General features: G+C 54.4%; 1 protein-coding gene across 1 annotated transcript; it reads left to right on the top strand.

Moving 5' to 3' along the window:
- Positions 1 to 560: 560 nt before the first annotated feature.
- OLFML2B (olfactomedin-like 2B) lies at positions 561 to 13,280 on the top strand. Its single transcript, XM_009074754.1, has 8 exons — positions 561 to 587; positions 1,147 to 1,410; positions 4,892 to 4,999; positions 8,059 to 8,235; positions 9,917 to 10,145; positions 11,071 to 11,565; positions 12,026 to 12,202; positions 12,491 to 13,280. Exons 1-8 carry the CDS (start codon positions 561 to 563, stop codon positions 13,078 to 13,080), a joined length of 2,067 nt encoding a protein of 688 aa, XP_009073002.1. The 3' UTR covers positions 13,081 to 13,280.
- The last annotated feature ends 761 nt before the right edge of the window (positions 13,281 to 14,041 follow it).

Here is a 14,041-nt window from a genome sequence, read left to right as displayed (position 1 = left end):
CGTGGGCACCGCCGGGGGATGCTGTGCACACCCTGCGGGGCGCTGGGGGATGTGGATGGACACTCCTTGCAGTGCTGGGGATGCTGCGTGCGCCCTGAGCGGTGCTGGGTGTACCCTGAGCGATGCTGGGTGTACCCTGAGCGGTGCTGGGGTACCCTGAGCGATGCTGGGGGTACGTGCTCGGGGTGCTGGGGGTACCCTGAGCGGTGCTGGGGGTACGTGCTCGGGGTGCTGGGGTACCCTGAGCGGTGCTGGGGGTACGTGCTCGGGGTGCTGGGGGATGCTGTGCACTCAGCCAGCGCCGCTGGTGAACACTGCGGGGAGTTTTATCACCCGGGGTGCGGTGAACTCACTGAAATCCATCTGGGAGCAGTTCACAGCCTCCATCCCATCATTTCTCTGGGGGGACTGAGAAAACGGGGAGCTCCTTGGGAGGGGAATTAGTGGAGCCTCTTTGTGCTCAGAGGGGAGGGATCCGGACTCTCCCTGCCAGTGGGATGCGGTGGAGGTTTCTGCTAGACTTGGCTGATCAGCCCGTGTGTTATTATCTGCCCTCGGAAATGGCTAACGCAGAGACTATTGGAAATGTACCGCCAAAGTTATTTTTGTGCTTGGGCTTTCAGAAGTGCTGTCTGCAAATCTCCGTAAAGGAAATTCCTGGCATTGTATAGGGCTAATCAGAAATACTGCTTCACCACCAGGTTACGCTGCTTATAGGGTGTCTTTCAGTCACTCCTCCAGTGTACCCTTACCCTGTTTGTCTGTGTAAAAAAAATATTGCTCTGAGTAGCAGGTGACTTACTGGATCTTTTGGACACAGAGCCTTAAAAGACAGCAGGATGGGGTTCTTATTTAAAATTCTTGTGTTTAAAATTCAAAGCAGCCGGGTCCATTCTGCACAGAGCGAAATAAGAAATACCCTGTTGGAAGAAACCAGTTTTTATTCCCCTAGTAGGGAGGGACCAGAAACCTCTGCGCTCTCTAGAAAGCTTCTTGGTTGGCAGATTTTGGAAGTGTTGGCCAGTTTCCTCGAGGTTCAGGGTATCCAAAGTGTCCTTGTTTGGACCTTGAGGTGTAGGCTGTCCTTGTCCTGGCTGCGCAGGCAGAGAACGGGAGGTTTGCTAACTGCTGGTGACCTGTGCTCAGCTGTTAGGTGACTATGACAAGGTGAAGGCAGTGTCCGAAGGCTCCGACTGCCGGTGCAAGTGCCTGGTCAGACCCCTGGGCCGTGGTGCCTGCCAAAGGATTAACGAAGGCGCTTTCAAAGCAGAGGATTTTTACACCGTGGAAACCATCACGTCAGGACCCAGCTGCAAGTGTGCGTGCGTGGCTCCCCCCTCGGCACTCAACCCCTGCGAGGGGGACTTCAGGCTGAAGAAGCTGCGGGAGGCAGAGAGCAGCGACCTGAAGGTAGGAGAGCAGCTTGAGCTCAGGACTCTTTGGGGATGTGGAGATCTGAAGCTTTGTCTTTTGGAGCTTTTTCTAAAAAAACGCTCTTTCCTAAACCTTTTTCCTAAACCATCTCTTAGTTATGTTTATATCTGCATGTTTGATATAAAAATCAAGGTCAGTTTAAGGGACTGATTCAAGCAGCTGCAGTTGATGATTCATTCAGTTCATCCCATGCTGCCTGGGGTCCACTGTGGCTGCCTGTGCTGGAAGCCCATGAGGGACTGGGCTGCTCCTTGCCCTTTGTCCAGCTCCAAGTGCCCCTGGGGGACAGCTCTCCTCCGCTCAGCAGCTGCCAGCTCTTTTTCCTGTCACAGAGAGGGACTCCCAAGGACCCATGCAAAAAAGCTGTTTTGGCTTCCATGGGCCAAAAGCTGCTGATGCGTCAGCATGAGGGTGTGTTGCACATCTGGCTGATGGCAGGATGGGTTTGTTGTTTTAGATGCTGACACTTCTATAGTGTTCAGTATTTTATCTCTCTAGTAATATGTACCTCTTTCCCAAGTGTGACAGTGTTTGTTCCAAGTATTCCTGACTTTTACTGGATGCTTGCTTTTGCTGGTGTACTAGCTGGCAGCAGACCCTGCTGAGTTCTCCAGTTTGCTACCAGAGTAGGGCAGCAGAAAGTGCCATTGGCTTGGTCCAGCCCTGGGGAATCCTCGGAGCAGAAGGCTGAGTGCTGGTGGCACTGGTGTGGGCAGCAATGGGATGTACCCTGGGGCAGCACTGCTAGAGCCACCTCCGGTGCGAAGGCAAGCAACGTGGAAGGCGTTGCGAGGCAGCCTGCCACCAAGGCCACCACGATGGGCTTGCTCTAATTAATTTGGAGCTTGGGATGTGTTTCATCTTGTCCAACTGCAGACAGTTAGCAGCTTCTTGTCTAAGCGCCCCTGCAGCTAGGGAAGATAAACAGGCACAGGCAGACAATCCATCATTTCAGGGGAGGAGTAGTCCCAGTCTGGAGTTGTTTGGTGGTCCCTCATCTGAGGAGAAGTCAAGATGTCCCACGTGGCCTTAGAAGAGGAGTTGTGAGCTCTTTGCGGTTAGGGGAGGGGACACACCCCGAGGTGACAGAGCCACCCCTGTGGTCCCTTGGCAGGAGGCAGGCAGAGCTCTTTCACCAGCAGCTCAGAGCTCTCTCCCTATCCTTTCTGGAGCCAGTCAGCCTCCAGGAGGAGCAGAGTGGTGTGGCTAGCTGCGCCCTTGGCTCCGGCTGCTCTTCCCACTGGGGAGCTGCTCACAGCCAGCTGTGGTGTGAAAGCCTGTCCTCTAGGAACTGGCCCTGGCTCCCCTGCTCATTTTGCAAGGATTTGCGGCCAAGCGATTTCACAAGGTTTATCCAAACATACACAGGCAGGGGTTTTCTTTGCCGCGGAAGTCCATCCCCAGGAGCTGTGAAGCAGCTTTGCTTTCTCACTGCACACAGCCCCTCCTGTGGGCAGGCTCGCTGGGAACAGCCACCTCTTGTAGGAGAAGCCAGGAAGCAAAAGAGGACACAGCTTCAGTTCTTATGCAACTCATGAAGAGCAGCTCCCACACTCATTGGCAGGGAGCTGGGTCAGGCCACCTCACAGCTCCAAGCAGCCCCAGGGGTATTGCTCTCTTTGCGGGTCTAATGGGCATCACTCTTGCCCAGTCCAGCACTGGGAAGTGCACAGGGTCATGCTCTATATACATTGTGTTTTACCAGGCTTTCTTATGCTCTGACTCAAAAGTCCTGGGTACTTCACGTGTGAGAGCCATGGGAAGTTCCATCCCTTATGATGGGTTTGCTGGAGGATGCATCCCTGAGGGAACAGTGAGAAAGAGTGATAAAGCCAGAGAGAGGAATCCAGGTAGCAGGAACATACCCCAGGCACTCCAATGCAGTAGAATGGCTGTGCTAGGCATCCCAGATGAAGGTTTCAGTCCCATCTGTGCCTTTAATAAGGTCCCTTGGGAATTCATGGGCCATCAAACCAGTGAGAGCCAAAGCCCATGGTGGGTGAAGGGAAGGAAGCAGTGAGTTGGTAGGAACATCAGTGTGGTCTTTCAGGGAGGGTCGACGTGATTTGACAAGGAGTAGCTTAATCAAAGATCTATTTTTGTAAAATGGCAACATCCTGCTCCTCTGCTTTGTAGACAGAGCATATTCTAGGGGTCTCGAGTGCAGAGTCAGTGCAAGGAGTCTGTGTTCAGGGTGATTTGGAAGGAGGTTAATAAAGTCTGCAACCTTTGTGCATTGATGGAAATTATCCAGCCTGGAGGGAAAGCGCATGTCTCCAGTGGCTGTCTGGCAGGCTGTGTGCATTGTATTGGTCATCTCCATCCAGCTCTCAGTGGAAAGTGGCTGCATAGTCATAAAACAGTTCTTGTCTCTTAATGTTGCCATTTTATCTGGCCCCAAAAAATCTTTCCTTTGCTGTCAGCTCCACAGGGAGACTGCAGAGGCCGGGGTGGAAACTCTAAGTGCTGCCAGCAGTGCTGCCTGTGATTCTCCCATGTTTATGAAGCTCTGTTGACCAGTTTGTAGCTAGGAGAAAATCTCACTGCCCTGTAGTAATTCCCATGCCTTGAAAACCCTTCTCAGCCATCAGGGCTGTAAGCTCTGCAGCACCATGATGGACATGTGGTGACACATGGGACTGGGAGAGAGGAGGCATGAGTGGAAGCCACAGTAGGGAATGACCCAGGAGTCCTCACCAACCTTGCCATGCTCAGCACTGTACTCTGTGAAGGAGCATCAGGAATCAAACAAAATGCAGAACAAGGGTATTGCTATCCAGGTCCTCAGGACTGGTGAGCAAGGACTGATGCTTAGCATCAGCTGTCATGGGGGCAACAACCCTTCCCGCTGCAGGGTACGGGTGAGTTCAGGGTCTCTCTCAAGTGGGTGGTTGCAGGAGAGGACAGCATCCCTCTGATGAAGTTGTTCTCCAGGAATCAAACTGTTACTAGGCTGGCACTGTATTTGTGTTTCTTCACTCTTGCATTTGGGAATATTGTAAAATTTTTAACAGGTTTCTTCTTGTTCCAGGAAAAAAAAAAAGCATGGGATGGCACGAACTCAGAGTCTGATCTCAAACTCACTTTTATTTGAGCTGCCTTTCTCTTGTTGCCTCTTTTGCTGGCAGTCACATCACTGGTGGAGTAGCTAAGCCTTTGGGCTTGCAGGAGAGTCTGCTTAGAGCTGGCAGAGAGCTGCTTCTCCTTGCTCTGCTACTAACCTCAGCACCCAGAATGCACTCCTGAAGCCCTTAAGCTCTGGTGGAGGTGGTGTGCATTGCTCTGCATGCCACGCTCTGACCAGGGCAGCAATGCAGAAGGGAAGGGAAAACTTGCTTTTTAATAAACTTCTTGCAGTTGAGTGGGTGCATTGCCTTTGACTTTTTGGCTGAGAAAACCTCACAGGGTACATTATAGCAAGTGCCTTTTCCTGATGGTGTGCTCCCTTTGCTTGCAGCTGTCGTCCATCGTCGAGATGCTGGAAAGTGCCTTTTATGGCTTAGACCTTCTGAAGCTGCACTCGGTCACAACCAAACTGGTGGGTCGGGTGGAAAAGTTGGAAGAGGTAAGAGGAGTCCTGCTCTCCTTTGAGGTTGTTGCCTGTGGTGGGACTTGCCTCTAGTCAAGTTTGTGGTACCTTTGGTGTGTTCAGAGCCTTGTTGCTTTTGGAACAAATGTTAACTATTTGGCTGAAATTAACCAGACCAGATTAGGGTGTCTGAACTAGACTAGACTAGACTCCCCACAGGCAGTGTCCAGTGCATCACCATCTCATCAGCCCTGCCTGACCCTCTCCAGCTCCCCCATCCCTCAGGGCCAAAACTGGGTGTAGGATCCCAACCGTGGTCTCACCAGAAGCAGCATCCCCTTGGGGTCAGAAGGGCTTGCTGCTAAGTTTTTCCTCTTCTCAGTTTTACATCTGTGCTGCTGTGATGGTTGCTCTCCTTTTGTGCTGTTTGATGTGGGGGCAAGAGGTTCAGTGCTGGTGCTGGGGTACACTGCAGGGTCTATGGGAAGCCAAGGAGCTCAGATTCGTGAAGGACCAAGTTACCTCTTGGCTTGCCTTTAAAAAGAGCAGAACCCTCAACTTTCCATTTTTTTTTTAGAGCAGACTTCCAGTGAAATAATTTTCACTTCCATACAGTTTAAAATTTCTTTGGCTAGCACAGCATAGGGTTTGCAGTTTGTTGAGCTGTGCTCAGCTATGTAGCAACAGGTTGCCAGACAAAATACTGGAGTTTTCTCCCGTGGTCCATATCTGGGACAGTAATTCCACATTCTTGTAGGAGTGAAGCAGTCCTGTTTGTCTCCAGCCAGAAGCTGAGAGGTGATGATTTATAAAGCCAAAATTCCACTTGCAGAGAGTTTTGGGAAGGCACAACGTGCTCCATCCCGGGGTCAGGAAGGAGACAGCTGAGAGGAGCATGTTGCCTGGAGGGTTCTGGATTTCCAAGCACAGTAATTGACCCAAAAAAGGGAAAAGGGGTTTTGAGGTCTAAAAATAACAAAGCACCAATGTTCCTGTTTGCAATCCCACCCTCTTCCTGTGGTTTAGTGTGTTCTCCAGTTGTTCCTCGGGTTTGCCAAGGGATTACTTCACGTGGGATTATCACTGTACTGCTTCAGTACCAAAGTGGCCCTGCCTACCAGCCAGTTCCTGCACAGGGGGTTCAGAGCCAGCAGTGCTGATGGCACTTTGGGTACACGGGGTGACCTTGCAGCCTGGCTGCTCTGCTCACAGCCCATTGCTGGGAGGCAGATGGGCAGAAAGCTTGGTCTGGCTGAAGTAGTTTGGCTAGAGATCGAGTGGTAAAGGTGTAAGAGTGGGGAATTCACAGGCTGGGGTCTTTCATTTCTCAGGAGCTGGGCTGCAGGATCATGTGAAAACAGCTGAAGCTGCCTGCAGGCACTTGGCTGGGATGGAGAGAGACAGGAGAGGTCTGGGTTAGATGGATTCCCAGTGCTCTGGGGCAGGACTGAGCTGATGCAGGGAGTGCAGGCAGCAGGTGTGAAACGCCTCCCACTGCTGGCTTAGCATGAAATTCCTGTTGAGAGGAGGAGGAGGATGATCACACGCCGCATTGGACACGGGGTCTGACACAACGGACAGCTGAGATGCTGAACCAGAGCCTGGCATGGCTTCAAAGCTTCACCCTCCCAGGCGGGTGTGCTTTTGGCAGCTGCACCCAGGCCAAACAGCTGAGCCTCCAGCAGCATCACAGGCCAGGCTTTGGTGGTGCCTCCCCACTCAAGGGGAGGCAGATTTAATTCCTAAGCAAGTCATAAGCCAAACATTACACAGAAGAAGTGATAAGGGCACGAGACTGTTGGAATCAGTCCTCCTCTTCAAAGGAGAATGGTGTCTAAAGCTGCTCCCGCTCTGCTTCTAGGAGAGCATCATGAGATCCCCTGTTCCTCTGCTGACTGCAGCAAAACACTTACTGAAAAGTCCCTGCATCATTTGACTCAGTCTCAAAATTGCCTGGTAAATCTGTGGTGATTCCTGAGTAAGGACTGGGATTTCAGATGCCTGTGGAGGGGGTTGAGGGTTAACTGAGCTCAGGATGGTGTTTTTGCAGAGGTTAGAAGGTTTTATGAGTAGTTTCCAGTATCACAAGGTATTTTAGACAAATGGTGTTGGCAAAGGGAAGGAACCCCCAAATTCTTGGTCCACAGAGCTAGGCAGCTCCTCTGCTTTGTCTTTATCTCACAGCTGTCACATCAGCTGGCAGTTTTGAGGTCACAGATGGAGGTCATGGTGGGTTTTAGGAGAAATTAATGGCAAGACAGATTGAAAGTGAAGGATTAGTGTTACCACCCCCAGTCTCTGTGCAAAACTACTTTGATTGATATGCCACCTATTCTAAGCAGTTGCTGTTTGAGATGTAGAAGCCCGAGGAGCAATGAGCAGAGACTGCAACAACCTGTTGGGTACAGGCTGTGCCTGTGGTTGGGGAACTGAAAAGGGCAAAGGGGTTTGTCTGCCTAATGAGCTGCAGCCAGCCCCAGCTCCCTCCTGGTCACAGGACAGCTCTCGAGTGTCACTGGCTCTTATCCTGTCCCCAGATTCTCACTCTCTTCTGTGGGAGTGGAGGGTTATGGGGAGGAGCAGTCTTGAGTGTAAGCACTGTGTGGCCAAGCAGCAGGGCAGGACCAAGAGAGCAGAAACCAGACCATTGGGATGCCAACCTCCAGGGTGTCCCTTGGACCAGCCAGGATGGGATCCTGCTAGGGAACTGGGATTAATAAATGGGAGGTGAACTTGCTGCCACAGAACAAGGATGCCAGGCTGAGACTTTAGGTGGTTTAGCTTGTGTTTTCCTCTTCCTTTGGTGAGCTGGTGAGTGTGGCTGGAGATGGGTGTTGAAGAACCTCAAGGCCACTCTCCCACTCCAGGGAGACCTGTGGCAAAGAGTGGATCTGGGATGTGCACACCAGGGATGGGGTTTCTGGATCCCACTGGGCATCTTGTTAGCAGCTGAAGTGCCCAGCTCCATGGAGAATCCCAGCTGTGAGCCCTGGATGGTAGCACCGAGCTTGCTGGCTCCTGGGCTGTGATTTGGGGACTGTGGAGTACTCCTTGGCTTTAAGTGGGGTATAAAGTCTCCTCTCTTACTTTTCTAGGGCATGTCCAGGAACTTCACACAGGATGGCCAGCGGGCAGGAGCCAGTGGGGAGGAGAGTCTGCAGGATGCCCCCAGCAGGGACAGGGAGAACTGCTCCAGGCTCCTCACCAACAGCCTCACCGACATTGAGAGCTCCCTGCAGCGAGACGCTGAGGCTGCCTACACACACACAGAGGTACAGCTGCCCAAGCATGGCTCAGTGTCACTGGCCCTAAGCCAGTCCCGAGGGTGTCTCCTGGATGTGGCTCCTGGCTGGCCACCTGGCCCTGGGTGATTTTCTTGTCTCCAGTGACCCTGTTTCTGTGCCTCCAATTCTAGCCTGTTTCTCCATGCACAGCCCAGCTGCTGCTGGGATGGGGTGTAGGTGGGAGCAGAGGGAGGTTGCTCCCTGGGCCTCCCCCCTTCCCACAGGGTTGTTGGTTTTCGAGGTCAGCGGCGGCTGAGCTGCTCGGAAAGTGTGATGTCATTGCGGGGCCGGCTGGGAAGCGCTGGGAAACTCACAGCCTTTGATTAGCAGGGCTTGGGGCTCGGTGGAGGGACAGCCTGTCGCCTCCCTCACAATTACCCCTGCACAGCCAGGCCCTGCCCCGGGCAGAGGCTTGGGCATCCCACTGGCTCTGGCACCCAGCCCCAGACTGTGGGGGTCCCCATGGGGTCTGCCCAGTGTGGGGACATCTCTGCCTGGGGCAGCAGTTTCTGTGCAGCCTCTGAGAGGGGCGAGAGGGGTGTTTCGGCCAAAGGACTGTCCTTGGTGTCCTGATGCTCTTGGTACTTTGGTGGTGCAATCTAGCATGGTCTCAAGCTCCTCTGATCCCTGCTGGTGGCTCCTGGAGCATCTTTCCCTCACCCCAGTGTCCCTTTGCAGGGCAAATTACAGAATTTCATGCTCAAACAGGGGTACTCAGCTCCTGAGGGTGACAACAGCCTGCACTTGTGTCCCCCCTGGCACCTAGAGCAGATGCTGTGGGTCCTGCGTGGGGATGGGCTCCCCAAGCCCTAGTGGGGAGAAGGATGAGGTCCCACTCCTGCACTGTGTGTTGGCAGGTGTGGAAATGACCCCAGCCATGCTGTGCCAGTGCACTCTGCCCCAGGGAGAGCTGTGCCCTGAGCAGGGTGTGCCCAGCCATGCTCCCAGCTCCACTCCTGCTGCTCCCCAGGCTGTAAGCTGAACAGCTGCTGCCTGCTGGAGCAGAGCCAGCCCTGGCCAGGCAGGGGAGCAGAGCGTGGGGCTTTTATTACCCTGAGTGACCTCATTTCCCAATATTCCCCTTTTCTTGCTGTTAATTGCAGCAGGGCCATGAAGGAACCCTGGGCCTGTCTTCTCAGCCAAATGGGCACTGCTTCAACCTTTGGGTTAGCTTTCTGATTTTCTTTAATGAGATGAAATCCTTCAGACATGAGCTGTGGCAGCTGGTCCCTGCCCCAGAGGAGTTCTTGGTCCCTGCCTCGGGGGGGTTCCCAGTCCTACGGGGAAGATGCCTTCATCCTCTCTGCCCTAAGCTTGGTGCACATTGCATGCTCTCTACAGATCAGCTGCTGGCACCAGTCCCTGGCATGGCAAGGGAGTGGGCCCCACTCTGCCCACCTGTCCTGCATCCCACAGCTTGTGCCTTATGGATCACTGAGTCCTGGAATTGCAGCATGGCAGCAAGGAATAATATGCAGGAGCAGTGCTGGTCCACCATGCTGCTGTCTCCAGGAGGGTTTCCCATGGCAGAAGGGACTGAGGGTGACCCTCAGGAAAGAGGCAACACGGAGCCTCCTACCCAGTGCAGGGCTGGCCAGCCTGACCTACTCTGTCCCCAAAAAGTGGCATTTCTGGCCCATCCAGTAACAACCTTCTGTGTCTCTTTCAGGGAAAATATGAAGAAAGATTCCTGAAAGATGAAACCATCTCCCAGCAGATCAACTCTGTTGAGTCCCTCCCGGAGCTGCACCTCTCTCCAGAGGACGAGAAGCCTGAGCAGCTCTTGCAGAGGAAGCTGCAGGTGAGGGGCAGGCCTCCTTCCAAGCCCACCATTGTCCGAGGGGTCACCTACTACAAAGCCCAGTCCACCGAGTCGGAGAACGACATCGAGGAACAACGTGAGTTGGGTGTGCAGCTGTGTCCACCCCCAAGTTCTGCCTCATTCCCTGGGAATGTGTGGGCAAAGCACATGGGAGCAGCAAGGGAAGGAGGGCTTAGAGGCAGGAGGAGGTGGGAACACCAGTATCTCACCACTGTGCAGCCTCTGAGCCCTGTATGTGGAGCACCACCGCATTGTTATTCCGTGGAAAATCCCTGGTAGCTAAGGAAATAAGTCACTGCTTTGGTTTAAAACACCCAGCATCAACTCCTTTCTGAAAGTGAATGCAGGTTTATTACACATTACAGTTTCAAATCCTGATGTCATCCTGGGAGGTTTGTGCAGTGGTCAGCGAGGTGGAAGGCAGCTCGGAGCTCATGGCCCTGGCCATGGTGGGAGCAGGGACCAAGGCCCCAGGGCACAGGCCAAAGGGCAAGTGCCCTCTCTGCACACCAGCTCAGCAGTGAGGTCATCCAGCACAGCTGTGGGTGGGTTTGTGAGCTCCCAGAGATAAGGAGAAATAAAGGGTGTCCCTGGTGGCTGAGGAGTCCTGGTGGTCCCAGCATGCTGGGTGAGGCACCCGCTTTGGCATCCCAGGTTAGGAGGGTGGGATCTGACTGAGCATGCAGGTGGGTCTCTGTCCTGCCCCAGCTCTGGGAGCTGGCAGGATAGAATTGCTCTGTCACCTCCTGCTCTGCCCAGCCTGAAGTGGTGGATGTGGCTGGAATAGGGTCTCACTGACCTCCTAATGTGAGCACCATCAGCCTCTACAGTTCACAGAGCCCTTCTCTGACTGGAAGTGGAGAGGGAATGCAGGTGGGTTTAGTACAACACAGCCTGCAGAATCGGGCAGAGGATCAGAGTGGTGGGGCCCAGCGTGGAGGGGCCATAGGAGCCTTGCTCCCACTCCCTGTGGGGCTGACACCTGTGCCTGTGTTTGGCAGCTGATGAGCTGTTCAGCGGGGACAACACGGTGGACCTGCTGATTGAGGACCAGCTCCTGAGGCCGAGCAGCAGGGCAGGCAAGGGCGCGAGGAAACCATCCCCGGTGGGATGGCCACCCACCCCCGGCAGCATTCCCACCACCCTGCCAGCTGCTGACACTGCTGCCACGGTGCCACTGTCACCTGCCACAGCCACGGACCCCACGCCAGACCCCACTGCTGTCAGCTGGCTGACCCCCACCCCAGAGACCACGACTGCCCTGGCAGGGCTGATGGAGGAGGGGACCCCACAGCTACCGACAGCCTTGGCCAGCACAGTGGTGGCCACGGGCATGGAGAACCTGCCCACAGCCACTGCTGCTGGGACCTGGAGTGACATGGAGAGCAGCCCAGGAGCTTGGGGAGAGGCCAACACCCCTGCAACACCAGTCAATCCCACCATCCCTGCCACCCCGAAGGAGGGCCTGGAGGAGGAGGACATCAGGAACATCATTGGTGAGTGCCTGCAGGTCCTGCACTGATCCAGTGGTGCACATGGGGGCTGGCTCACACTCACATGTCCTGCTAAGCACAGCACACCTGGATTTGGTCACAGGTAGAAGGTGTCATGGAGATGGTGGCTGGACAGCACTTTACTGGGGTGCCAGGTTTACTTGCAGGTTAACTCTGGAACCTACTGTAGTCCTCTCCCAGTTTTAGGGGCTGAGCTGGGCAGGGCAAAAAGAGACCTCCTTGGACTGCTGCTGGGGCAGAGACATGGCTGAGGCTGTGGGGAGATGTTTGCAGGATCTGGGCAGTGCTGCTGAGCCTCATGAAGCTGTACCCAGGTTGAGATAGCAGGGAGTACCTGCTGGGTGGGCAAGGTGCTGGAGGGGGGTGATGCCTGCCCCAGCAGGAGCAGGGAGGGTGTGGACACCAGGACTCAGGCCTCACAAGCCTTTCTTTGCCCACGCAGGGCGCTGCAAGGACACGCTGTCCACCATCTCAGGGCCCACCACCCAGAACACCTATGGGCGCAACGAGGGAGCCTGGATGAAGGACCCCCTGGCCCAGGAGGAGCGGATCTATGTCACCAACTACTACTATGGAAACACACTGGTGGAGTTTAGGAACCTTGACAATTTCAAGCAAGGTGGGTTTGTGCTGTCATCTCCAATGCCTTGCCAGCTGTTGCACAACTAGTTCAAATAGCATCCTCATTCCCAGGGATGCTGCACCGTGTGGGGATGATCTGCCTAGGGAGTCTCCTCTCTTGGGTGACAGTATGTTGTGTGGGGTTCAGAGTGTGGGGCAGGTCAGGCTGTGGCTGGTGGCCAGGGATGGAGTGCAGACAGAGCTGGGGACAGAGGATACTTACAGCAGGGCCACTCACCCCAAAGCAGAGGGAGGGTCTCACCAGCAAGGTGTCTCTGCTCCACAGGTCGCTGGAGCAACTCCTACAAGCTCCCGTACAGCTGGATTGGGACAGGGCACGTTGTCTACAACGGCTCCTTCTACTACAACCGAGCCTTCACGCGCAACATCATCAAATACGACCTGAAGCAGCGCTACGTGGCCGCCTGGGCCATGCTGCACGACGTGGCCTACGAGGAGCGGTGGCGAGGCCACTCAGACGTGGACTTCGCTGTGGATGAGAACGGCCTGTGGGTCATCTACCCAGCCATCAACTATGAGGGCTTCAGCCAGGAGGTGATCGTGCTGAGCAAGCTGAACGCGGCCGACCTCAGCACCCAGAAGGAGACGACGTGGCGGACGGGGCTGCGGAAAAACTTCTACGGGAACTGCTTTGTCATCTGTGGGGTCCTGTATGCGGTCGACAGCTACAACAAGAGGAATGCCAACATCTCCTATGCCTTTGACACCCACACCAACACCCAGATCATCCCCAGGCTGCTCTTTGAGAATGAGTATGCCTACACCACGCAGATAGACTACAACCCCAAGGACCGTCTGCTCTATGCCTGGGACAATGGCCACCAAGTCACCTACCATGTCATCTTTGCCTACTGAGACCCCCCACCACAGTGGGGCACCACGAGCCAGGGGCCACCAGCACCTTTTATTATTATTTTTATTGTTATTATTGTTATTTTGTACAAATCGAAGAGTAAATGATGGGTATTGTTTCAAGCTGGTTTTTTTATGGTGGATTGTAGATCGATCCCCAGGCCAGAACCACCTGCTTTGTCTTTGGTGTATCTTTGCTTCTGATTTTCCCTCCTGAGGGGAAGGAGTTTCTCCTTGGAGAGGGCAGCCCCAGCTCTGCTGCCCGGGGAGGAGGTGGTGACCTAGACATGTTCTTCCTGATGAGGTTTTTAGCCGAAGATTATCAGCAGGACACCCCGAGCCAGTGCAAATCTGGTCTCTCTCTGCAGGCACTGAGTCCCAGTGGGATGCTGATGTCTGCCTGTCCTGGTGGAGCACCTGTGTGTCCCATGGGAATGTCCCATCTCAGGACCATCTTCCCAGCCAACGTCCAGCAGGCCCTTTGGAGAGCCTGCTGTCCAACAGGGCTGCAAGCTCAGCTCCAGCAGCCCCTGGTGCTGGCACTTATGCCGAGGACTGTCCCCTCCAGCTGGGGCTCTGCCCTTTGCAACCTGTTCTGGGGGGCCAGGCACACCCTGAGCCCTGGAGTGTGCTGGTGGCGGGAGGGGGATGCTGTAAATATGTGTAGATGGCTCTTCTTTGTTCATTTTTTAACCCAAAGTAGTCCCCCTTGTCATTTGCCCCTACCTGGGCAGAGAGCTGTGGGGCTGTGGGAGCCCTGGTGGCTGGGGGAGCTCTTGCTCTGATGCTCCATCTCCTACACTCCTTCTCACTGCCATGCTCGCCCTGGTCCTAACTCTTGTGAGCACTGGGATCCCCTCACAGAGGCACAGCCCTTGCCCTCCTGCCCACCAGCATCTTGTATTTACCTGCTGTCAGTAATAAAGGATCAAGTACCTTTCTTTGCAGCTATCCAGGACTTTCT

Source organism: Acanthisitta chloris, unplaced genomic scaffold, assembly GCF_000695815.1.
Source record: "Acanthisitta chloris isolate BGI_N310 unplaced genomic scaffold, ASM69581v1 scaffold6205, whole genome shotgun sequence".
In the NCBI taxonomy this organism is placed as follows: Eukaryota; Metazoa; Chordata; class Aves; order Passeriformes; family Acanthisittidae; genus Acanthisitta; species Acanthisitta chloris.
The sequence above is the reverse complement of the archived record's forward strand: the minus strand, read 5'-3'. Positions and strand labels throughout refer to the sequence as shown.